Source organism: Anabrus simplex, chromosome 11 (assembly GCF_040414725.1).
Source record: "Anabrus simplex isolate iqAnaSimp1 chromosome 11, ASM4041472v1, whole genome shotgun sequence".
Taxonomy (NCBI): domain Eukaryota; kingdom Metazoa; phylum Arthropoda; class Insecta; order Orthoptera; family Tettigoniidae; genus Anabrus; species Anabrus simplex.
Window position 1 is genome coordinate 16,834,140 of NC_090275.1, and position 26,475 is coordinate 16,860,614.

The 26,475-nt window shown below is 42.9% G+C and overlaps 1 protein-coding gene across 1 annotated transcript in view; it reads left to right on the forward strand.

Annotated features, from left to right (window-relative positions):
* The first annotated feature begins 17,148 nt into the window (after positions 1-17,148).
* The window catches only part of LOC136883547 (uncharacterized), a 32,897-nt gene continuing 23,570 nt past the window's right edge, over positions 17,149-26,475 (forward strand). The window contains exons 1-2 of the mRNA XM_067155921.2: positions 17,149-17,373; positions 24,232-24,309. Coding sequence (XP_067012022.2) covers positions 17,371-17,373; positions 24,232-24,309 — 81 coding nt within the window. The 5' untranslated portion in view covers positions 17,149-17,370. The remainder of the gene's footprint in view (positions 17,374-24,231; positions 24,310-26,475) is intronic.

A 26,475-nucleotide genomic window follows, 5' to 3' on the forward strand; every position in this document is an offset into this window, starting at 1 on the left:
GTGTCAGCACGCGCGATTCCAGAGAAGCCATTGATGTATAAGTGAAAGTGGCCAGGCGGACAGTGAGAGGCACCTATGCTCCAGTGATATGTCTCTTTCCGCTTCCGTATTGTGCATAATCTCCTAGGATCATGAAAACTTTCTTATCCTCTTCTCTTCCTCAAGATCTTGAGGTAGCCACGCACATGCCTGAATCCTCTGAGGAAAAACAATGCAGACCAAGCATTCGGGATGTGGTAGAACTGTACAATTATAATAGACTGTGCAGACCGCGGGATTAAAAAGAATTAATTTGTTAATCCCTCACAATCCAGGCCAAGTTGATCACGTGCAGTCATCGTCAGTTCAGTCCATCCGAGACCGCTTTTTTGAGATACACGTCTCGCGAAGTTATCCAGGAATTTCTTAAAACATACGTATCTGAAATGTGCCTTTTGTCAGATCAGAGTCAAAGATTACCTCGCTGGAACGACAGGAGAAAATGTCTTCTTCTTTCCTAACGTTTGGCCCCGCTTTGGTGCAGGGTCCACTTTTAAAAATGCCATTCCCCACTTCCTGCAGTCAAGAGCGTCAAGCTCCGGTGACGCATGCCTTGCTTGATGCAGTCGACGACATCGGGATCAAGAACCTCCAGGATCAAATTGGAGGGCTCGGACGACATGACCATACCACCTAAGTACAAGAGAAGCTGCCTACGTGTGCTTAATTGAGAAATTACAGATTACAGAATTAAATGCCAGCAAGGACACGTAGCTTCTGTTACGGGAAACCTTCGGTCGCTGTAAGTCTGTCGTGGGGCGAAATGACTTCTCCCATAACCCTAACACAGTATCTTCTAGGTTAATGAGTGGCATAATTAATGCCAACGGATGTAAATCCTTTTTAGGCCATTCTCAAATAGTTAAGCTAAACCGCAGGTATTGTAGTTTCTGTGCAGCTTCAACTGGTTAACATGCAGGACTTTGGCCCAAGGAGTCCCCAGGTTCGATTTTTCGCTGGCGGGGATTTTCACCTTAGTTATTTCCTTTCCCTCGGGCTAGATGTTTGTGCCGTCATCAACATTAGGTTTCGTCACAGAGGCGCACACCGATCACGGGCGTAAACTCGAAAGACCTGAACCAGGCCTCTCCGGAGGCTATACGCTATTTATTACAGCCTACCTTCAATTCTGAGAGCACGTTTTTAAGGAAAAACTCTCCTATTTTTGCTTTGCTAGTTGCTTTACGTCGCACCGACACAGATACGTCTTATGGCGACGATGGGACTGGAAAGGCCTAGGAATGGGAAGGAAACGGCCGTGGCCTTAATTGAGGTACAGCTCCAGAATTTTCCTGGTGTGAAAATGGGAAACCAATCACGGAAAAACATCTTCACGGCTGCCGACAGTGCGGTCCGAACCCACTATCTCCCGGATGCGAGCTCTCAGCTACGCGCTCCTAACCGCGCGGCCAACCCACCCTCGCAACCCTTGCAACATATACCGCTCATGGTCTGCAATAGTGGCACAACTCAAAAAATACTAATTTGGAGTTAATGTACTCTCCAACATCGCAGGAAAGTCTTCCTTCCAGCAGCAACAGCGACATACTCTAGTACTTCAATATTCCACCAACAAATGGCAGAAGTGGTGCTGTTGCATTCTCTGCTTTGTTGTTTACATCGGCTGCAAAACTCAGCCTTCTCACATCGCGTAGCACATTCTGCTCATCAACAGTGACACACTGTAAGTTGTGCAAGTGTTGCGGTGGTCAGAAACCTTAAACTCATTTATCGCAGAACTTGATTTAATCTCGAAAACATTCTTAGCACACAAAGTAGGTGCTCCCATTCTGCGAAAAACGTAAAATTAAGCAATTTCCTCAACTGTGCCTAAAGCTGAAGGATAAAGGGTCCAGAAAGGTTTCAAATTGTGAATCTTGCGTAGCTCCATCAGACTAAAAAGAAAAAAAAATGGAAAAATCACTTCTAGCCTAATTGTAGTTCCGGAAAACAGCCTAAATCGCTTGTTTCCTGTATAAATTTTTTTTTGCTATTTGTTTTACGTCGCACCGACACAGATAGTTCTTATGGCAACGATGGGATAGGAATGGCCTAGGAAGTGGAAGGAAGCGGCCGTGGCCTTAATTAAGGTACAGCCGCGGCATTTGCCTGGTGTGAAAATGGGAAACCACGGAAAACCATCTTCAGGGCTGCCGACAGTGGGGCTCGAACCCACTATCTCCCGATTACTGGCATTTTCTTTTTTATTCAAATCATAGCCAAATTAACTTATTTACATAATTAGTTATGTAATCTATTTCTCGGTTCAATACCCTAAGACATTTTTTGACTTTTGAAAAATATCCACACCGAATGTAGTTATAAGGACATAAGTGAAACTCTGCACTGACTCACATTATCGCTCGTAGTGGCAGAAAAAGGCAACCTGCTAATCTAATCGAGGGGATAACGATGATAAAGAAAAGGATTGTCATTTTTAGGAATAGATAAAAAATATAAATATATTCCCATTTATGATTATATTTTACTTACCTATTGTTGTAACCAAAGGTTGAAGTTTACAAAACACAACTTTTATTGCTTCACTTTATGATATTTACACAAATAACTGAAAATTATTTTGAAGCAAAAAGGAATATTGAATCTTGAGAAAAGTCTGTCTTTATACAATATGTACAGGTTTACAGTCTTTATATACACTTCTATCTTGAAAAGATAGTCTTTGTGAATTGACACGTTGATAGTCGAGAACTATCTGGCACACTAACATAAATGTCTTAGAGAGTCCTTGTTTGTTGAAGTGCCTGAATTCCTAAAAAGCAAGTTCAATTGATTGAAGAAATTCCACCTAGCGAAACTAAGGGAGCTTGCGTAAATTAGGGAATGAAAATGGCTTGTAAAAGAATTACGGTACATAGGCAGCGGAAACAGGTAAGGGAACGGTGACCAGAGGTGAAACCTCGTACTGCCAGAAATTCAGTCCACCTGGTCGAAGCACATTTTCAAGAGGAGTAGCCTCCGTGCTCGACGTAGGGTGTATTCTGGAGCTGGACACCGGGCAAGTGGGCGAGTGAGCAGGCAGGGAGCTCCTATTTATAGTACACTCGATGGTCAGGCACGCGCACTGAGGGCTGCGCGTCGAAGCTAGCAGAATGATACACAGGCGCGCGTGCAGCTGGCTGGTGGAGCGAGAAAGGGAGCGCCGGACATACAACACCCTCCCCTCCTAAATACGCCGGTACGGCGTGAAACGGCGGCGGCGCTGGCGGCGACTGCGATGCTGGGGCGGAGCTGCTGATGTCTCCGTTGTATTGTCCGGAGCTGGAACTGGGCGGAGTGGCGCTGTCTCGTCCTGAAAGGAACCCATTGTTATTAAATGATCTAAAGCGCGTTCAGCAATAGATTTATCTGGTTTAGCAATAGCATCAATAGCTGGACAGGGGCGGTAGCGCAGACGTATCTGATCTTGATGGCGGCAGATACGTTTCTCCGTAGTCTGTATCTCGTATAGACGATGACCCAAAGATCTGCAGATGACTCCAGGTATCCAGAGTGGGTTGGATTTGAATGTCCTGGTGTAGACCTTGTCGTTGAGGGAGAACTTCGTTGGTGAGGTCTTATGCTGGGCCGGAAGAGGCTGTAACAGAGAAAGTAAAGTTCTGTGAGGTCGTCCATGGAGCTTCTGTGCAGGAGTGATATTATCAGCGCCGGGTAGAGTTCTGTAGTTGTTTAAGAGTTGGAGCAAGGCTTGGTCTTTAGTTAAGCCTGAAGAGACAGCTTTCTTCATACTTCTTTTAAATGTTTGTACGAAGCGTTCAGCTTCACCATTAGATTGAGGGTGAAAAGGTGGTGCTAGGATATGACGAATGCCATTATGTGTACAAAAGTTCTGAAAAGCAGTAGCTGTAAATTGAGGTCCGTTGTCTGAAATGAGTACTTGCGGTAAACCTTCTGTAGTAAAGATTTTCTGGAGAGCACGAATGGTAGCTTCGGTTGTAGTAGTCGAATGCATATCCACGACATATGGAAAGTTTGACAGTGAATCGATGACTATTAACCACATGGAATTGAGGAAAGGACCTGCGAAATCGATGTGAACTCGTTCCCATGGAGTAGTAGCAGGAGGCCATGAAGCAAGATCAGAAGACGGGGCGTTCTGAGTCGTTTGACATTGCTCACAATGACGTATTAGCTTTTCGATGGCGGCATCAATACCGGGCCAGTAGCAGTGTTGACGGGCGAGTTGCTTTGTTCTGGAGATACCCCAATGGCTTTGGTGTAATAATCCGAGAACTTGTTTCTGTAGGCTAAGTGGGATAACCACTCGGAAGATGGTGCCTGCTTCTAGTAATACAACTCCGGCACGAGTCGTGAGACGATGCTGCATACGATGATAAGGTGCCAGGTGGGCAGGAAGTGTGCTCTGAAGAGGCCAACCGTTGCGGATGTAAGTACGTACAGTAGCAAGTGTACTGTCCTTATCCGTAGCTTTAGCTATGCAGGTAGCATCAATAGGAAAACTGGATACAGTATCTTCAAGTTCTATGTCCAACTGAAGACATTCAGATTCTTGAGAATCGAAGGCAGTATCAGGACCAACGGGTAAGCGGGAGAGGGCATCAGCATTACAATGCTGGGATGTGGCTCGATATACAATCTGATAGGAATAATCAGAAAGGAACATGGACCATCTTTGAAGCTTTCTGAGGGAATTCTCTGGGATCTTAGTACCAGGATGGAATAAGTGTACGAGAGGCTTATGATCGGTAATGATCAGGAAATGGTTGCCATAGAGATATTCATTGAAACGGCGAATACCAAAGATGATGGCTAAAGCTTCTTTCTCTATCTGTGAGTATCGACGTTGATGGTCATTAAGTGTTTTCGAAGCGAAGGCGATGGGGCGTTCTTGTCCATGACGATCCTTCTGGGAGAGAACGGCACCGACACCATAGTCTGAAGCGTCAGTAGCTAGCGTGATGATCTTGTCGGGCTGAAAATGAGTGAGTTGTATAGCTTGAATTAAGGCGTTGTTGATTGTTTTCCATGCCTGTTGGCATTGCGGAGTCCACTGAAACTTAACACCTTTTTTACGTAGAGCGTTTAATGGAGCTGCCACTGTAGCGAAGCGTGGAATGAACTTATTATAATAGTTCGCTTTGCCTATGAAGGACTGAAGCTGCTTGAGGTTCTGAGGTGCTGGCATGTTTACTATCGCTGAGACATTCTGTGTACTAGGACGAATTCCATTCTTATCAAGTATATGGCCTAGGTAGTGAACTTGAGGCTGAAAGAAGGTACATTTAGCGAGATTCGCTCGTAGGCCATTGTCTTTCAATTTCTGGAGAAGGAGGCGTAGATTGGTTAGATGTTCCTGATGATCTTTTCCAGTAACAATAATATCATCCAGGTAGTTAGCACAACCGGGAATGGAGGCGGTGAGTTGAGCCAAATAGCGCTGAAAAATAGCCGCTGAGGATGAAACACCGAATGGGAGCCGCTGGAGCTGGAGCAGTCCGAGAGGAGTGTTGAGTGTGAGAAATTTCTTAGATTCTTCGTCTAAAAGTAGCTGGAGATATGCTTCTTTAAGATCAACTCGAGAGAAGAATTGTCCACCAGAGAGACGACGGAATAAGTCTTCTGGACGTGGAATAGGAAAGATATCTGTGTCGAGTTGTGCGTTGACTGTAGATCGAAAATCGCCACAAAGTCGAACATTACCATCAGGTTTCTTGATTACCACGAGTGGAGTAGCCCATTGACTAGAAGTAACTGGTACCACAATTCCAGTTTGTATCCATCTTTCTAATTCTTTCGTGACCTGGTCTTGAAGTGCTAGGGGTACTGGACGTGCCTTGAGGAAGCGAGGCTTAGCTCCGGATTTCAGCTGTATGTGAGCTGTATAGTCTTTGGCTGTTCCGAGCTGAGAGTCGAAGACTTCAGGAAACTGCGCTAGGAGAGCGGTAACGTCAGAAGTAGGATGCAATGTAGATACGACGTTAATGTTGTCATGTATCTGGAAACCAAATAAGTTAAATAGATCCATGCCCATAATGTTTGATGCAGTGTAGTTGTTAACTACGAGAAGAGGAATGGCCTTCTGAATTCCTTTATAACTAGCCTGAAGCTTGATTTGACCTTTGATGTCAATTTTCTTCTTGTTAAATGTCACGAGCTGGATGTCAGCTGGAGCGCATGAAGGTGAACCTAAGTCGTGGTAGGTAGTCAGGTTAATAATAGAGACAGGTGATCCAGTGTCTAATTGAAAATCGACAGATCGATCAGAGAATGAGAGAGGAATGATGATTTTGTGGGAATCCTTTGTGGGAAGAATAAGATTGATCTGATCAACTTCCATGTCTTGGCGGGGCTGTATATGCTTCCGGCGTGCTGCAGTAGTCTTAGCAGGGCGGAGCGAACTTTGACAGACAGTCTTAATGTGTCCAAGTTTATTACATCGTTCACAAGTAGCTTTGAAAAAACGACAGTCACGACGTTCATGATGCTTGAAACAACCTCGGCAGGAAGGCAGGAGTTTCGAGGTGCTTTTAGAATTGGGCTTCCATGTAGCATTACGAGAGGGAACCTGGCGAGAATGCTTGGTGGAGAGCGCCTTATCCGTACGGTTCACTGTAGCAGAGGACTTGCGGGCCTGAGGCGAGACTTGTGCAACTTCGTGTGGAGAAGCTATGGCTGCGGCAGTCTTGGTAGTAAGCTCATAAATCGTAGCAATACGCTGGACGTCGTCTAACGAAGGGTTACTCTGCTTGACAGCGTCAAAACGTATCTTGTCTTCAGGAGTATGTAAAATTATCATGTCCCGAATGAGAGAATCAGTGTAGGATGAACCACAACCGTCCTTGGAGCAGATGAACTGGCAGGGTTTAGCTAGACCACGCAATTCAGTTATCCATTCAGTATGTGTCTGATGGGGTTGCTTTCTGCTCTGAAAAAATTTATAGCGAGCAGCCACTATGTGAGGAGCTTTGGCATAGTGTTCCGTGAGACGGGCCAAGAGCTGCGTGAAGGGTACCTCAGATAAGTGTTCTTCCGGACTTAATTTACGTAGTAATTCACACGTAGCATTGCCAACCGAACTAAGAAATAGTGCGCGGCGGCGTTGATCATCTGTGACAGAATGGCAGATGAAATGCTGTTGTAAACGGGCTAAATAAACTGACCATTCTTCCTTAGCCGGATCAAAAGCAGAGAACGGAGGAATAGCTGATGGCTGTGTAGAGACAGAAATAGCTTGAATAGCCTGAATTAATGCTGCCTGTTGTTGTTGCATAAACTGTTGTTGTTGCTGCTGTAAGGCTTGGAAGACCGTAGCGAGTTGTTCCGCAGTAGCCATTGCGAGATGCGTGCAAGAAAGAGTAAGGTAAGCTGTGTGTCAGAACTGGTTGGAGTGTCGTTGTTGTTTAGCACGTCGCCGTAGAGTTGACAACTGGGCCTGTTGAATTGTAGTGTCGTGTTTACCTCGTTGCTATAGAGTTGGCGATTGGGGCTGATGACGTGTAGTTTGTTGCTTGTTTACCTCGTTACTATAGAGTTGGCAACTGGTGTCGAAGAATTGTAGGCTGTTGCTGTTTTACCTCGTCGCCATAGAGTTGTGTTGTAACCAAAGGTTGAAGTTTACAAAACACAACTTTTATTGCTTCACTTTATGATATTTACACAAATAACTGAAAATTATTTTGAAGCAAAAAGGAATATTGAATCTTGAGAAAAGTCTGTCTTTATACAATATGTACAGGTTTACAGTCTTTATATACACTTCTATCTTGAAAAGATAGTCTTTGTGAATTGACACGTTGATAGTCGAGAACTATCTGGCACACTAACATAAATGTCTTAGAGAGTCCTTGTTTGTTGAAGTGCCTGAATTCCTAAAAAGCAAGTTCAATTGATTGAAGAAATTCCACCTAGCGAAACTAAGGGAGCTTGCGTAAATTAGGGAATGAAAATGGCTTGTAAAAGAATTACGGTACATAGGCAGCGGAAACAGGTAAGGGAACGGTGACCAGAGGTGAAACCTCGTACTGCCAGAAATTCAGTCCACCTGGTCGAAGCACATTTTCAAGAGGAGTAGCCTCCGTGCTCGACGTAGGGTGTATTCTGGAGCTGGACACCGGGCAAGTGGGCGAGTGAGCAGGCAGGGAGCTCCTATTTATAGTACACTCGATGGTCAGGCACGCGCACTGAGGGCTGCGCGTCGAAGCTAGCAGAATGATACACAGGCGCGCGTGCAGCTGGCTGGTGGAGCGAGAAAGGGAGCGCCGGACATACAACACCTATAATTCGTAGCTGATATCCCTAGAATGAGTTGTTTGCTGGAACTGTGTTTTCTTAGTTTTACCCCTATTGTAGCCCACGAGCGATATCACTATTAACAAGTTTCTTCACATACGTTATAATGCATTTTGTTGCGAACAAACACTCTAGAATAGTCAGCTCCAGACGACGAACTGAAACGGTGTGGTGTAGGGCGACCTGAGGACAATCCGAACGCCAGGTCTGCTCAAGTTCTCCTCGGAGGATTTTTGAAACGTGTGTTGGGACCCTTTGTGCTTGTAGTGAAGCGACTCGCCTTGCAATCCTGCTACCAGACTGTTGACATGCGGCACAGTCAAATGTTAGCCACTGATTTGCAAGTTAACTAAAGACGTGACTTGTGTGCCGTCACATGTTATCTGGGACGATAAGATTAAAGGTTTTGTTTCCACTCCAGGTTTCCAAACAGTCACTGACGGAAATACATTCGTAATTGCAAACAAAAAATTGAACACGTTTCTGATTTTCTAAAAGGTTTGACTCTTTTAAAAATACCGAACTGAAAGTGGTAAGTTAACATCATATATTTTATCGGCTTTCCCACATCTGTGGGGTTGCAGGTGCGAACTGTGTCACACAAGCATGTGGATTTGGTCCTTTTACGGCCGAATGCCCTTCCTGACGCCAACCCTATATGGAGGAATGTAATCACTAATTCGTGTTTCTGTGGTGGTTGGTAGTGTAGTGTGTTGTCTGAGTATGAAGAAGAGAGTGCCGGGACATACACAAACACCCAGTCCCCGGGTCAGAAGGATTAATCAGACGCTATTATATTCCCAGACACGGTCGGGAATCGAACCCGGGAACCTCTGGGCCGAAGACTGCAACGTTGACCATTCAGCCAATGAGGTCTAGCAAAATTAACATAAAATGATAATTTTACATGTGAATAGCGAATTGGAGGTATGGGAATAGAATGTGTGTCAGCTACATACAACCACAGGAAACTACAAATAATTTCAATATTTGACCTTGACTTGTGCAACTTATCTTACGGTCATCGATCTCAGCATCCTTTTACTATTCTGTCTACCGAGCTCGGTAGCTGCAGTCACTTAAGTGCGACCAGTATCCAGTATTCGGGAGAGAGTAGGTTCGAATCCCACTGTCGGCAGCCCTGAAAATGGTTTTCCGTGGTTTCCCATTTTCACACCAGGCAAATGCTGGGGCTGTACCTTAATTAAGGCCACGGCCGCTTCCTTCCCACTCCTAACCCCTTCCTGTCCCATCGTCGCCATAAGACATATCTGTGTCGGTGCGACGTAAAGCAAAAAAAAAACAAACAAACTATTCTGTCTGAAATCCCCGTCTTATTCTGGGCTCTGATTCCGCCTGAAACCCCAGATAGCTTTTTGACCATCCGTCTTCCGCCTTCCTGCTTCCAAATTAGCTTAGTCTGTCATTAGCTGTATGAAAGATGCCTCCCTAGAACAATAATCTTTTCTTTTTCAATTGAAAGTATTACTGGTTCTAACTCAATCGTACTTGCTGGTCAACCCATCTGTTGCTTCAAATTTGTCGTAACACTCTGCGTTCTCATTTTACTGGTTGTCCGACCTGTTCAAGTCTTTTCATACTCAAAGCCAACCTCAAGAGAGTCAAGGAAGGATGTCAGTGTTACAGACTGCTCATAGTTTTTGCAGGTTACACACACTCAACAAGAACATTTTTTTCCTGACGAAATACGAGAGTAATAACTTCCAAGAAGGCAAACACTAGAAGTCGCTCTCCTTGACTCATCTGACTTGTTGCTGCAACGTCTCCTGTATAAGTTTCCACTTAACCCACGTCGGGCCGCTAGACCTCTAATCTGCAACATAAAACAGTGCTTAATTGTACTTGCACCGGAAACCTGAATGTTTCAAGGATCGTTAGTAGGTCCATATCTAAAAGCTATTTTTTCGAAAGGAACAAACTTTGTTCAACTTCTAATATCAACCAGGGCAAAACACATACATAATGCCAGCGGTCCATCTTCCTTAGTTAATCAACATGGAGGCAAATAGCAACACTCATACATAAACTTTCGAACTTCGGCCACAACCTGGGGTACAATTTTCATTAAAGTAATCAGACTTACGTTACGAGGCATACTTTTTTGTGCAAGCTAAAAACACTAGTATCTGTATAAATAAAATCGTAGCGACCGTGTGTCAGTAAATTGACTATTTTGGCGAAATTTTCATTCATTTATCCGTTTCAGGTGTAATAATGAACCTCTGCATATTTTTTTAGATTTGGTGTCTGTCCGACTGTTTGAGTTCTTATAACTTGAAAACTGCTGGATATATTGCTAGCAAACTTAATAATTAGAATCCAACTGTCCTTGGGTAGGTTTTAGGGTCATTCTTTCTAAATCCCTGAAATGACTGGGGGTTTATACGAAGCCGAAACTGTCATTTTGCACTCCCACAAAACACACACAACCAAACTTAATGGAAATCTACTTGCTTTAAATGGAAATCCATTTCTAAAACACTTTTTCTCATATGCATCATATCGATACGAGTAATAAGGGAGGTATCATTAACGGACCGTTTTTTCAGTCTAAGTTCGAGTGGTCTTTTTAAAATCTTTTTTGTCTGCTCGTCCGTGTGTAGAGTTCTTGTAACTTGGAAATTACTGTATATATTTCTACCAAACTTTACATCTGCCATTGGGTAGGTATTAGGGTCAATATCATTTCTAAATCCAGGATTGATTTGGGGGTTTATAGGAAGTCGATACAGTGATTTTACCCTCCCATAAAATATACATGACCAACGTTAATAGGAAACTACCGGTCTTAGTGGAAATCAATTTCTAAAAATGTTTTTCTCATTTGCACCTTTTCGATTGGAAAATAACAAGGGAGTTATCGTTAATGGGCTGTTTTACAAGCTTTTATGTCATTTCAAGCCATTTTGTTCTTTTCGATAGGACAGATAGTAAGAGTGGTTCAGCCACACCGCCACTGCTGATTTCAGATGAACAACAATATGTAACCGGGAAGTAGACAGAATTACGCACAGCTTCGGACCATGGGCTGTATCGTTCACTAGACTCTGATCTACCCCATTCTGTCTCCACTTTGTTCAGCTTTATCGTGCTTCACGTTACTGCCACCTGCTTTCGTAGAAGAATATCAGTTTGAATACAGGCATGTAACTTCGCATAAATTCGTGAAGGAATCGTGAATCTATTACCAATCCCTGTGCGAAGGACGGGTACATATGCTAGTCTATAATAAAAAACGTACGAGTGTTTCCAAAGGTACTTTACCCTATCGAAATGGGTTCTCAAATAGGAAATATTTTCTCTGAAAATTCTCGAGGTACATAGTGCCATACTTCCTATTTTATGGAAAATAGATAGGCTACTTTTTACAATACTTCCTTGCAGCTTGTGCGTAACTAAAAAAGTGCACTGGAGTAGCTATATATCGTATGGTTCCTGAGAAAACAAATACACCGACAATGGTTTGAGTCACGTAGATATCACCTTATATTCGGGAGATAGTGGGTTACAACCCCACTGTCGGCAGTGCAGAAGATTGATTTCCGTGGTTTCCCATTCTTCACTCCAGGCAAATGCTAGGACTATACCTTCCTTCACACTCCTAGCCTCTGCCTATCTCGTCGCCATAACACCTATCTGTGTTGGTGCGAAGTAAAGGAAATTATCTAAAAAAGTCACATGTTACGATCGGAAGTAAAATGTTATCTGAGTGTATCATCGATGCCGCCATTTAAAGAACACTTTAGTTACAAGGCAAACACACACACATTTTTGAAAGCTTTTTCGAAGGAGTGAAAACTTGAAGTGTAAATTTTTAATGACTTCTCATATGGAATGTCCTTAATAGCCTTTCACCTTCTACCAGACCTAAGAGAGGCTGGAACACTAGAATTTTATCACAGAATACGTGCCTGACGTAGGTCTCGGGTACACACACAACGACAAATAGACTGTTCTATAATCCGAACACCGTTATCTTCCCTACAGTGAAGGATTGTCCGTGTTGAATGTCGCAAAACGTTCCTCGCTATCTGGGCTAACATAAAAACGCCGTCAAACCTGGTTATCATCCCTATGGAGGGTTTGTAAGCAGATTGGATTTAGAGAAGGGAATGAGACGGCCGCTGCACCTTTCATCTGTGTAACGGACTGCCACAATCAGCTACAAGTTTGCTCCGGCTCCGGCTGAGAAATGTAGGGCTAATGGGTGCGTAAGCGAGCTGCTATTTCCCCGAACAGGTCGGAGGAAGCTAGCAGTACGTGAAGAATTGCTCACTGTTTGTATTCCAAGAAGAGGTGACTAAAGAAACCGGGCAGATAGTGTGCAGAATTATAAAAGGGAGTTCGACATGTCAAGTGTGAGAGGAGCACAAAGCGTACGGTCAATTTATCCCTTTCTTTTAGTAGAGTCCTTCACAGTAGCAGGATAATATTACGGGAAGACAATAATAATAATAATAATAATAATAATAATAATAATAATAATAATAATAATAATAATAATAATAATAATAATAATACACTCACTGGCTATAAACCACCATCTCTATGCTTTGAGCGAAAGGACGGCACACTGGCGACGTCAAATGAAGAAAATTGCAGCATTCTGGCAGATTACTTCAAGAATTTACTTAATTGCTCTAAACCGCAAAGCCCCATTGAGACCAAGGAACCCTTACTCAGGTACCCAGATTCCAGACCACCCGACAGAGATGAAATCAAGCGCCACATTGCCCGTCTCAAAAATAATAAAGCGCCGAGGGAAGACTCAGTAGTAGCAGAACTATGGAAATATGCCCCAGAGGAATCACTTGATATCTTGCAAAAGCAAAATGAAGAAATTTGGAACAAGGAGACCCTACCCGAAGATTGGAAAATAGCTTTGATCCATCCATTACACAAAAAAGGCAGCATGAAGAACATCAACAACTACAGAGGAATATCTTTGTTACCCGTGATTTACAAAATTCTATCACTTGCCACCCTGGAGCGTTTGGAAGCACAAGTCGAACATCAAATAGGTGAATACCAAGGAGGGTTCAGAAAAGGTCGCTCAACAGCTGAACAGATCCAAAATCTCAAAACGATCATCAGATATTGTACACTAAGGTCCAAGCAGTATGTGTCTGTCTTTGTGGACTTTAAGGAAGCGTACGACTCCATTGACCGATAGTCCTGATAAACATCTTAAATGAATTTGGAGTTGATTTGAAACTGCTGGCATTAATTAGAGCCACCCTGACCGATACAAAATCCAAGGTGAAGTTCCACGGATGTCTCTCGCATTCCTTTGACATCAAAACAGGAGTCCGACAAGGTGATGGGCTATCCCCGATACTCTTCAACTGTGTTCTTGAAAAGATCATCAGAACCTGGCGGGTGAGATTACAGGAAACCAACTACAGTCCATTGAGAATAGGAACCAAATCCAAGGGGATCGCAACAGACTGCTTAGCATTTGCCGATGATATTGCTGTTCTCTCAAACGACATAGAAACCGCTAGAGCTCAAGTTGAAATTTTAAAGGATATTGCCGAACATACTGGTTTGCAGATATCGTTTGAGAAAACAGAAGTAATGACTAACATCAAAGAGGCTCCACCAAAACTCCATACAAAATACGGGGACATCACCCGAGTAGACAAATTCAAATACCTGGAAATAGCCTACCAAACATCCCGCACAATCTACAACAAAAAATGCCTTTCCCAAAACACCAAGATACGTCACTATGAAACAGTTCTGAAGCCAGTAGTTCTATATGCAGCCGAAACCCTGTCTCTAAATGCCAACAAAGGACTCCTTGAAGAACTGGAGAAAAGAGAATGCAAAATTGTGAGAGGAATCTTGGGATCAAAGTACAGAAATGGAATCCATCAAAAGAGATCCAACAAGGAAGTCTACAGCAAAATAGAGAAAATTACCGACACAATCAGAAAAAGACGGGCACGATTTTACGGTTATCTGAAAAGAATGGACGGAAGAAAGTTAACTAAAGAAATCTTTCACTTTTTTGATTCAAACCCCAAAACCACAATTCTCTGGTTTAGAAATACCAAAGACGACCTGCAAATACTCAATATCTCAGCTGAAGACGCCCTTAACAGAGATCTCTTCCGCAAGAAAATATTGACGAACGGGCTAAACCGAGACGAGCAACCGAAGAGAAGACACGGTGCCCCTTGGACAGAGGAGCGTAAGCAGGCTCACTCACAAAGAATGAGGGAAATTTGGGCTCTAAAGAAGGCCAAGTTTAGTGTCAAATGCAACAACATTTAACGTGGTCCTTGATGGCCCCAGCGAATTATATATATATATCATAATACCACAACACCAGAACAGCCTTTTCTAGAGCACTATATAGCCTACTGATCAGTGCTTGGCTTTAGGATGCAGAAAGAAAGAAAATTTCTACGAACGACCCTTGGCCCACGTCAAAACTCTGACGGTAAATATCGCCTGAGGTCAAATGCAGAGTTGTGTTCACTTGTTATGAGCAAACGTCATATGCTTTATGGTCATCTGCCTCGAATTTCGCGGAATTTGTTATCTTCTTCAAGATGTAGGTATACTGGAAATCCAAAATGGGTGGCATAATATGTTAACAGTGTTCCTGTGAGGCCGAAATGATTGGTTTTAACAAATCACCCTCGTCCGCTTTCCCGTAGGCTTATGCTCATAGGGACGCAGATACGAACTATGTCGCAAGTGTCGGGATTTTGTCCACGGAAGTTCCTTATCGTACTGGAAGTCGCACTTACACCAATTTCAACACACTATGCAGGCCTAGGCCAACAAATAACCAGTTAAATGCACCACTCAACTCAGCGTAATAATAGTTGTTAATATTCTCGAATTAGCAAGCGAATGTCATGAGGCGAGTGCGAGTCGTTCGTTATCTCATGTTCCTTCAAGCTTGAAGGTCGTGGATTGATGTTTGTTCTCTTATTGTGTGTACGTTTGGGCATGTAAGGCAGTGTAGTCAGTTTTAACGTCCTCTATTGGTTTGGTGTTTCGGGGTTACAGACTCTCACCACTGGGATTCTTGCGAGTTTCAAACAATGTGTACCCGTTACAAATTCTCAGGGATGATAGAGGAGATCAGTATGAATAGTATTCGTAGAGGAATCCATATCCAGAAACACTTCGTTTGGTAGTTAGGAACTTCCATGCTTTAGCTTTGAGTAAAACATTTCTAAATCAATTCTCTTATTAAAGAAAAAAGAAACTGATAAGCTTTGGGGTTCATCCGAAAATTTGTATAGGCTAACATGACGCGACAAAATGTGTGACGGAAATGTAACGTTAGCAACCACCGTGCAGGCAGTGAGAGATGGTATTGTTGCCTAGCAACCGTACAGGATATGTCTTATGGCAGCCGTTGATGGATGGCCGTGACCAAGTGACACATTTATGATCATTTGATTTTTACGAAGAGAAAAGTGTGTTTTTGTTTTTGCTATCTATCCGCGTCGCACCGAAACAGAAGTTTTATGGCGACGATGGGATATGACAGGGCTAGGAAAGGGAAAGGAAGCGACCGTGGCCTTACTTAGGGTAAAACCCGGTCTGAAAATGGGAAACAATGGAAAAGCATTTTCAGAGCTGCCGCCAGTGGGGTTCGAACCAACTGTCTTCCGCATGCAAGCTCATAGCTACGTGGCCCAAACCACGTAGCAAACTCGCTCGGTACAAACAATTTTACAATATTCATTGAAAGCCTTGACATTGTCATGATAACTTTTGTAAACATACGGGGTGTTTTAGTCATTTCAGCTGGTGGACGTCGCCCCCGTAGTAACGGTTAGGGCTATTATATGTCGGTTTTGGAGCCGCGGGTTCGATTCCCGGTACTGCCAGAAGTTTAAGATTGGCAAGAGGCCTGTTATTCGATTCAAATTAATGATAATAATAATAAGGCATTATTATTATTATTATTATTATTATTATTATTATTATTATTATTATTATTATTATTATTATTTTCAATTTGTTGTGCGTTGCACCGATACAGATAGGTCTTACGGTGCCGATGGGAGAAGAAGAGCCTAGGAGTGGGACGGAAGCGGCCTTGGCCTTAACTGAGGTACAACCCGGTGTGAAAATGGGAAACCACAGAAATCCTGATGGCTGCCGACAGTGGGGCTCGAACCCACTATCTCCCGGACGCAAGCTCACAGCACGGCCAACTCACCCGGTATTATCATCATCATCATTATTAATATTAAGGAAGAAGGTAGGTTACCTAGATACGGGCATGGAGGATAACAGAAGCTAAGGGAGACAAAGACGAGCCGCTACTACTGTACTACTACGTTTTCATTCCTCCTCTGAAGGGGAAGGCGGGCCTCTTAGATGGTGATGCCATCTCTCAGGCGAGGAGATTTGTCGTGGTGACGGTGACAGGGTTGGCGGCCGTAGCCAATGCTAGGAACTGTCCTGGCATTCGTCTTACTGCAGGAGAATGAAAAACCACGGAATGATATTCTCCGGACAGACGACGGTGGGAACCACCCCCTCTCCATCTCCCGAACGCAGACTGTAGAGCCACCCTCCCAGACTTAGGTTAGTATCAGGTTGGGCACAATCCTTGCATCCGAAATTACAATAATTAAAAAGACTTATTAATTTGTGACGTCAGGAATAATAACCGAGAAGAAACCCAGAAGTCATGTGATTATACCCTCAAGAGCTGGGAAATACTAATGGTGCAGTCAGCCAAGGCCTTCTGAAACGACAACCACAACAAGTTAACTGTTGCGTCACTTCCCGGTAGTAGCCGCTAGATCGCGCTTCGGCGAGTTCACGGTGTGCATGGCCCAGGAAACGAGACGCGGCGGCAGAACAGTGCTGGACGTGGAAACTGTTGAGAGTGGTTGGGGGTAATCGTGTGATCTTCAACTTGGTGTCAAATGGAGTCAATTAAAAGATAGTCCGAGTGATTGTTGTAGGTGACAGTGAGTGTATTAGTGAGAGAGTGTCGTGGCCTCATTACTGAACGTGACTGTGCTGACGTAGGAACACACCTGCTCCGTTAACATGGTAAGGTCGCACTACTAAGGCTAAACAGGTTTCTAGAATACAATATTTTGTTTAATGGTTGTAGCAAGGTGATGTGTTTTTTACTCATAATGATGGGCTTTAGATGTAGGTTTACCACGAATTCCTCCACTTTAGGAACTCGAGTTTCAAATGTATTCAAAGTAATCTTAAGCCTACAATCAACAGAAATAATATGCTAAGATTTCTTACATAAACACAGACTCTATACATTATTCTTACAAAATAAAGAAAAACATGGCGCAACAGCCACGAAGGACCATGGTCTACCAAGCGCCTGCTGCCCAGCCCGAAAGCTTACAGATTACGAGGTGTCGTGTGGTCACCTCGACGGATTCTCTCGGCCGTTATTCTTGGCTTTCTAGACCGGGGCCGCCATCTCACCGTCAGATAGGTCCTCAATTGTAATCACGTAGGCTGAGTGAACCACGAACCAGCCCTCAGATGGAGGTAAAAATCCCTGACCTGGTCGGTAATCGAACCCGGGGCCTCCGGGTAAGAGGCAGGCACGTTACCCTTACACCGTGGGACCGGCATTCTTACAAGATAGGGTACCTATAAATATTAAACAAAAATTAAGAAACATATTTTTCTTAAACTAGATAAATCTTCTGTCCGCTGAACGTTAGACGTCAAAACAAGTTACAGACAAATGAGAATCGGGTAGCGGTACGTCAGTCGGACAGGACGAAAATTTAAAATTAGGACTAAAGAACAAATTAGATCATGGAAATTACATAACCCCACTGAGTCGCAGTTACCCAAACACATCATAACAAACTATCAGTTCTTCAGTGCAAATCAGAATCTCAAAATTCTTCATAAGGAAACGAAGGGCTCCATATTAAATTTTATATAAATTATACAAACACAATTGAATGTCAGAGATAACCAAGGGACATGTATGAATGAACAACCTTTTTTCGCTAGACACTCTGCGATTAAAAAATTGTACAGTTCCACCCCTTAACTTATTTCCCGTAGCCGATTCTCACGTATCTATAACTTGTTCCACGACTAACGTCACCTTAGTTTGTGTAATGTTATTTTTTACGTCTCACTCACTGCTTTTGACGGTTTCTGTAGACGCCGAGGTGCCAGAATTTAGTCCCACAGGAGTTTTTTTTACTTGTCAGTCAATGTACCGACACGAGGCTGATGTATTTGACCACCGGACTGAGCCATGATCGAACCTGCCAAGTTGGGGTCAGAAAGGCTAGCGCCTCAACCGTCTGAGCCACTCAGCCCAGTCTCTTAGTTTGTAAGGCTAATCTACTGAGTCTGTATTTATGTAACAGAACTTAGTATGATATTTCTGTTTATTTATAGGCTGAAGACGACTTTTATTGAAGCTGAAACTAGAGTTCCTCAAATGGAGAATTTCGTGGTAAAACCTACGTCTAAACCCCATCACAATATTTATTTATTTATTATTTATTTTTAAATGATATGAAAATTACCATTTTTCAAGAAAAATACATCAGGAGCGAAGAAGACTTTCGGATCGTAAATTCATAAATTGGAACAAATGGATTATTTAAAGTATTTAGGATGTGTATCCCGGTCGTCTAGAGAGTCCTGAAGGACCTTCGCCTACCAAGCGACCGCTGTTCATCTCTGAGGCTTGCAGATTACGAGGTGCCATGTGGTCAGCACAATGAATCCTCTCGGCCGTTATTCATGGCTTTCTAGACCGGAGCCGCTATCTCACCGCAGGCTGTGTGGACCTCGAACCAGCCCTCAGATCCACATAGAAATCTCTGGCTGGGATTCGAACCCGGGCCCTCCGGGTAACGGGGAGACACGCTACTGCTACGCCGCGGGGCAATAATAATATTGCCTTTACGACCCATTAACTACTTTTACGACTTGCAGAGACGCCCAGATGCTGCACTGTTGTCCCACGGGAGTTCTTTAACGAGCTAGTAAATCTACCGACATGAGGCTGACGTATATGACCATCTTCAAATACTACCGCACTGACCTGTGGTCGAACTCGACAACGACAGCTCGCAAAGCCAGAGCTCTATCGTGTGAAAGTCTCAGCCCGGCGAAAAATTGTGAGGGTGAAGTAGATTAAACATTCCTTCATTAGTCACCTTCAAAATATGTTTGAACGGCTTGTTTCATGCATACGGATATCGCGTCTCAAATAACAAGCCCCCTTAACTGCATTCCATTGAATTTTACAGGAGAGGAATAAAAAAGCATTTCGTACTGTTTGAAACAAAAGTGCTCCGATCAGAACGCTCATGTTCATTGCACGAAAACATTACACTTACGAGGTTTCGAAACGAATAGGCTTTAGTTTCATGTCACTTCAGAAGGTGTTTTAAGAGCTGCTTGGTTTCATCCCTTTGTCAACAAGTAGAAGCGGGCTCAAATGTCACTGACAAGGATTTCAAAAGAAAATGGAGAACCGTGGTTTCAGAATTATGGTCGCGATAAGATTTCCCTTATCCTTAAGAATGAACCAGCTCGGCCATGGGGAACAAGCGAAGTATAGGTGGACTTTAACGGAGACGGATATACCTAGCTCTTAAGCATTTCATGGTAAAAGTTTTCTGATTATAAATCCGAAATTATCGAGACAGTTTTAATTATGCTCATTAATTAATATGTTGGTTTCTTTATTAATTACACAGGACTGTCATCTCGGACGTAGATTTCCACAACATGGGTATTGTTTATCTACACTAAACTGTCCAGCTTATTAAAATTCAATGATTTCTTATTTCAACTCCTCTTTCCGACGGTTGTGCGAAATCAAAGGAGCCTACAAACTCAATTTATAACTTAGATCCTTTGAGATCCTTTGCTCAGATTATCGTGGGTTGACAGAATACGTAACACTGAATTATTCTAACACCTGGACAAAGAGCTATGGGTCATGCACAACATCAAAGAGAAGAAATTTGAGTACTTTGGACACATCATTCGAGATGATAAATATAGACTTCTTAAGCTTATATTACAAAGTAAAATTGAAGGAAAAAGGAGTAGGGAAATAAGGAGAATATCTTGGCTAAGGAATCTAAGAGAATAGCACGGGCACAGTACCCCCACGCCCCCCCCCCCCACACACACACTCATTTCGGAGTTGCTCAGAACAGCAACCAAATCGCCCTAATGACAGCCGACATCGAATCAGGACATGGTATAGGAAAAAAAGAGAAGAAGAAGAAGAAGAAGAAGAATTAACACCGTATTCCCTTCTTCCGACCAGGTGGTGTTACTAAGTAACAATTCTCACCACATTTCGAAGGGGTTCGAACTTAAGTCAGTGATTAAACTATTTTATTTTGCAGTTTATCTCAGTTGTTTTTATTCATCATTAGGAACATCGTGGCTAGTGTTGGGCGCTGGCCGGCAGCTGAAGACCAGACGGTACGTTATTTCTCAGGTGAAAATTCCAGCATGGGGATTCGGCAGATGGGAATGTGTCGGAAACCAGACTTAAGCCACTGTGCTGATTACAACCACCTAGAACATGGTCATTTCGAGGATGTTTCTAGTTGTAAGCAGAAAATAATGGAGGTGTTTAGTTAATTCAGAGAGGTTTACGTAACGGAAACTTAAAGGTAGAACGGTCTGAAACACTCTTTACATAATTAATGGCGACGATGGGATAGGAAAGGGCCAGGTGTGGGAAGGAAGTGGCCGTGGCCTAAATTACGGTATAGCCCCAACATTTGCCTGGTGTGAAAATGGCAAACCACATAAAACGATCTCCAGGGCTATTGACAGTGGGATTCGAACCCATTATCTCCCGAATGCAAGCTCACATCTGCGCGCCCTTAACCGCATGGCCAATTCGCTCAATTGAAGACAAAAGAAGTGAAGTAATTCACATACAAGCATTTTATTACAGAACTTCCACCTTACAATACAAAGTTCTTAGATGCCCCCTTTCTTTTATGACTTCATACAATTGCGCTATCAGTTTCAGTTAGAAACTCACGCACTGGCAGACTGAAGTCAAGGCCATTATTTTTCTAAGTCTATTTTGTAATTTTTCAATGTGATAGACATATGATTGACACTCAGGGATCCAAACGATGCTGGCTACGGTACTGAACACATGAATGCAAACTTGTTTGTTTCTGAAGCGCTTTATACACCTGATAATGAATCCTAGGGTCTTGTATGATTCAGATACGACTTTCAGTAGACCTACATTATGTGAATTGAAAGTAAGCTCGTGGTCGAATAAAACCCCGAAGTCTTATCAAGCGAACCGATCGTATATCAATCATTGTCACCTAGCTTGTAAGTGTAGGGGCCGGGAACTTTCTTTCTGGCGAACGACATCGATACACATGTTTATGCATTTAAGTACACTATATTTTCAGTCAATACACTTTTCAAGTCTAGCTGGAGCTGTTTACAGTCATTTATGTTTTCAATGGCTTTGAATACTTTGAAATCGTCCGCGTATAACAGGCAGCTGGAATATTTCACCTGTTCAGGAAAGTCATTTAAAGGGCCTAAATTTCACCCCATAATTATTCCTGGGGTATGGCCTGGAGGAATGTCTCTTGAAAGAAAGGGAGTCGTACGAGTGACTAATACAGAGTATCCTTTTATATCTTTACTATAGGGCTTAAATACCTCATAAGCGTATGAAAGAAATTTGTAACCCTTATCAACAACCACGTTAATGTGACTTCGCCGAAGAATCTTTTTGAGTTGCTCAAAATCCTGTACTTATTCATTACATTATCTGTGATGTTAGTTCTTTATCAGTATAATTTATATATACAAGAAATCGAAGGTCCAAAGATAGTGCCTTGCGGAACCCCAAATAATTACAGGATGACAAATTATTGGCCTACTCTAGGCCAAGAAACGTATTCTACGCATTTTTTCATGAAGACGTGTTTTGTTACTGCACCAAGGCGACCATAGGGTCATGTTAATTTGCTCACTGAGAACGCTGGGTGTGAGCCAGACAGTGTTAAAACACGAAGGGAGATATGTTACAGGGATAATACTTCGAAGACGAAGAGAAGGACGTATATTACACCGTAGATTCCACCTTTATAGCCCATGAATCTTAGTTTAACCGTGCTGTTGGGAATCTTACAGAGTTATTGCACTCTTTATCTCTCTCTGGCTTGTGTCACTAATATTCAGTGCACGAGACCAGCTCAGGTAGCAAGGAAATTACGGCAGGTGGGTTGATAGTGCCGGTATAGCACGGTGTTACACATCAGTTATTTGGTCTCATTGCAATATCCACCCGAGGTAGAAACTATATAACTATCTCAAGAGCCGGTACACGTAAAGTATCAAATGGGAACATCCCGCTTAAACTGACTTTGTGCCATTATCTTAATGTATTTGTTCATTAATATGAATATGTTTAACACTTATTCCTATTATCTGCGCCGTCGGATATGAAATGGGATGAATCCTGGTAGCTAGTTTTATAACCAGATACCCTTCCTGACGCCAACCTCATCAGAAGAGATGAGATGAAATGTATGAGTTGTTGTATGGATTTTGTATTTTCACGTCCACATTATACTCTAAAGAAAACTTTGAGATTATTAGGTCGTATTCAGTACAACTTAAGTATTGAAGCGTTCTTAAGTGCAGAACACAAGTGGCCAACCGAACAACAGTGGGATCCCAACCCATAACCTTCCGATTTCGCGTTGGTTTCTCTATATAGTTGAGCTACGGCGGCCTAGGTCATATTTGTTCTGTTGATGGTTTAAGAACCTGAAGGACTTGTACCAGCGGAAATTGTCCGTGTGGAAGTACCCACAGTATAAATAAATAAATAAATAAATAAATAAATAAATAAATAAATAAATAAATAAATAAATAATAAAGGTAATGACATGTGGCCTCCGGAGAGTCATGGTGTAAGTGTTTCGAGTTGGCATCTAATAGGAGATGTGCGTGTCTGTGAAAACGGCACACACACCCAGACCCGATGCACCGGCATTAACAAATAAACGTTAAAATCCCCGACTAGGCTTGGAATCGAACTCGGCACGCCTTGCACCAAAGGCCACCAAGCTAACGATTTAGCCCTGGAGCCGGACATAGCTGTGATGCTCACCGATGATTAACAAAAGAAGATTTAGAATTATTTAGTTTGTCAGTGTATGCGGTCAGACTGAACACCTTCAAATACCACCGGAGTAACTTCGGCTCAGAACCCGAGCGTGTTACTCCCTTCTGTTCCTTTTTTGTAATTTACGAGTAGAACCTGATCTCCCTATACCCATCCAGGGTGGTCGAAATGAGAAATGGAGGTGATGTTTGGAGGGGGAGGGGAGAGAAGGGTCATTAAGGCTTATCTGCCAGTGCTTATTTTAGGCTGTAGCCGGCGGGCAAGAAGATATGCACTTCCCCTAAGTAAATTACCCACTTCCTCCCAGGAAAAAAAAGAATTTTAAATTTTTTGTTCAAAGACAATTTTTTTTTTTTAGTTAGTCACTACACAGTTCAATAAGATACTAGTTACCAGCAGACACTTCGAACTAGGCACCTATTATAGCTGATGTTTTAAAAATGAAAATATGCACAGTAAAAACACATTAATTTCAGTAATATATGTGTTCTATATCCCCCCTCCCGGGAAATTCCAATGGGGAAGAACCTTTGAGATCAAATCGTCGATGGGGGGCGGGGAACCCTTCCTTCACCACCGCAATTTCGCACCCTAACATCTCCACGTACTGTGATGCCTAGAAGTTTGGAGATGAGAGGAAGACCACTCTGCTGTCTAGACAAAAGAGCTTTACTCACGCAGTATGTTCTGACAATATCTCAGAAGGGGAAGCTGACATGAACTTTCCGTATTATCTCAACTTTTTGTTACAGGAGGACAACATGAAGCTGCGCATGGACGGATGCTGTTCAGCCAAAACTGGGGCTAACATCATTGGAATGTTGTACGGGGTGAGTATTGTTATTAGATACTATGACGAAATTCCTAAGTTTACGTTCTTTAAAATACAGTGAAAACTGAAGCTTAAGGCATTCAAATTCTACCAACTTAAACACTTCTCAAATATCTTTTTCAGTGCACGTAAAACAGTTACAGTAAAACCTCGATAGGGTGCTGTATGAATATCGCGAATTAAACGGGACGCGTACTAAGCGGGAAGAAACTACGCAACTAAGCGATGAGCCGTTACTAGAGTCCGGATGTTTGGTTTCTATAGGTTAAAATGCAAATTTGCTGAAGAGAGTAACAAGTATACTCTAGCCTGTTCTGCTTTGAGATTTACAGAAACATTAGGGGCCCAGCCAACTAGAACCACTACAAGTTATGTTCCCCTCGCTACATTACGTAAGAGTAGGTAGACGACTTCCTACTAGCCAAGTTTGCATTCTAACCTATTACTATCTATTACATTATGAGAGTAACACCTGGCATGCTAGTAGCATGGTATACACAGCTCAGGTTTACAACCTTGTGGTTATTATTGTCTCCGGCGTTAGTATGGGGAAAAGCGGCCGATTTCTCCGCGTTCGATAGAGGGGAAATTGTTATGGGACACCGCCTCCGAGCAAAGAGTAGCGTGCTAAAACAATTTAGAAGCACCGGGCGAGTTGACCGTGCGGTTAGAGGCACGCGGCTGTGAGCCTGCATCCGGCAGATAGTGGGTTCGAACCCCACTGTCGGCAGCCCTGAAGATGGTTTTCCGTGGTTTTCCATTTTCACACCAGACAAACGCTGGGGCCTTAGTGAACGCCACGGCCACTTCCTTCCCATTTCCAGGCCTTTCCCATCCCATCGTCGCCATAAGACCTATCTGTGTCGGTGCGACGTAAAGCAAATAACAAACAAAACATATCAGAAGCACCGGAAAATCCTCAGCCTTTCCATACTTCAATCTATCTACCTTTATAGTTAGAATCATCATTCCATACTGTACTGATTTATGGGCTGTAGCACTGCGATCACTACCTACGTGAACTAAGAAGGCGGAAGAACATTGATTTTATAACACACATCCACCAAACTTCACTGTCTTTAGTAACTTAGAACTTATTTTTGCGCTTCTGGAAGTGGAAATACGAATGATAAGAAAGTACAAACAGAAGAAGGAGTATTTTGTATTTACAGCTAATTTGACACATTTAGAGCATTATTACCCTGACATTCTACTATCTATTTTTCTCTAGTATTAGACGGTGGAGCCGGCCCCGTGGTGGAGAGGTAGCGTGCCTGCCTCTCACCCGGAGGCCCCGGGTTCGATTCCCGGCCAGGTCAGGGATTTTTACCTGAATCTGATGGCTGGTTCGAGGTCCACTCAGCCTACGTGATTAGAATTGAGGAGCTATCTGACGGTGAGATAGCGGCCCCGGTCTAGAAAGCCAAGAATAACGGCCGAGAGGATGCGTCGTGCTGACCACACGACAACTCGTAATCTGCAGGCCTTCGGGCTGAGCAGCGGTCGCTTGGTAGGCCAAGGCCCTTCACGGGCTGTAGTGCCATGGGGTTTGGTTTTGGTTTTATTAGACGGTGGAGTAATTTCCGTAATTGGAAGCAACCTTCACGAGAAGCCACCAACACAGACACATTATATACGATGGGCTTGAACAGGCCAACAGCAGCTACGCTAGAAACCACTCAAGGAACATAAAACTAAATGGAGAGCCAACAATATAAAGAGAAATTTCGTTGTTATCGGTCACCACCTCACTTCTATATTAAAATACTTCGTGTTTTCCTGTTACGATACTAGGCGATTCATAAAGTTTACATTTAATTGCATTGTTAGACCCATTGTTCGACTAATAGCACTATTCCTTAATTTTTCCTAACGATCTTTTCGATATCAGTAAATAGTACAAATACCTCAAAATATCGATACTGAAATATCCATAATATCACAACATCCCTAGTCGAACATACTCTTTCCGAGTCAGCGCGGGAAAGATCGTTTATGCGTACATGTACGACCATAGAAGAAAACGAAGAAAAATCACGAAGTGCGTATCTCGTATTGAGGAGCATACTGTGTTACTAAGAAGAGGAGAGCGCAATTTTAAATTTACATTACAGTATATGGTCGTAATATTGAAAGATCCACCTTGACAGACAGGACGTCCGTT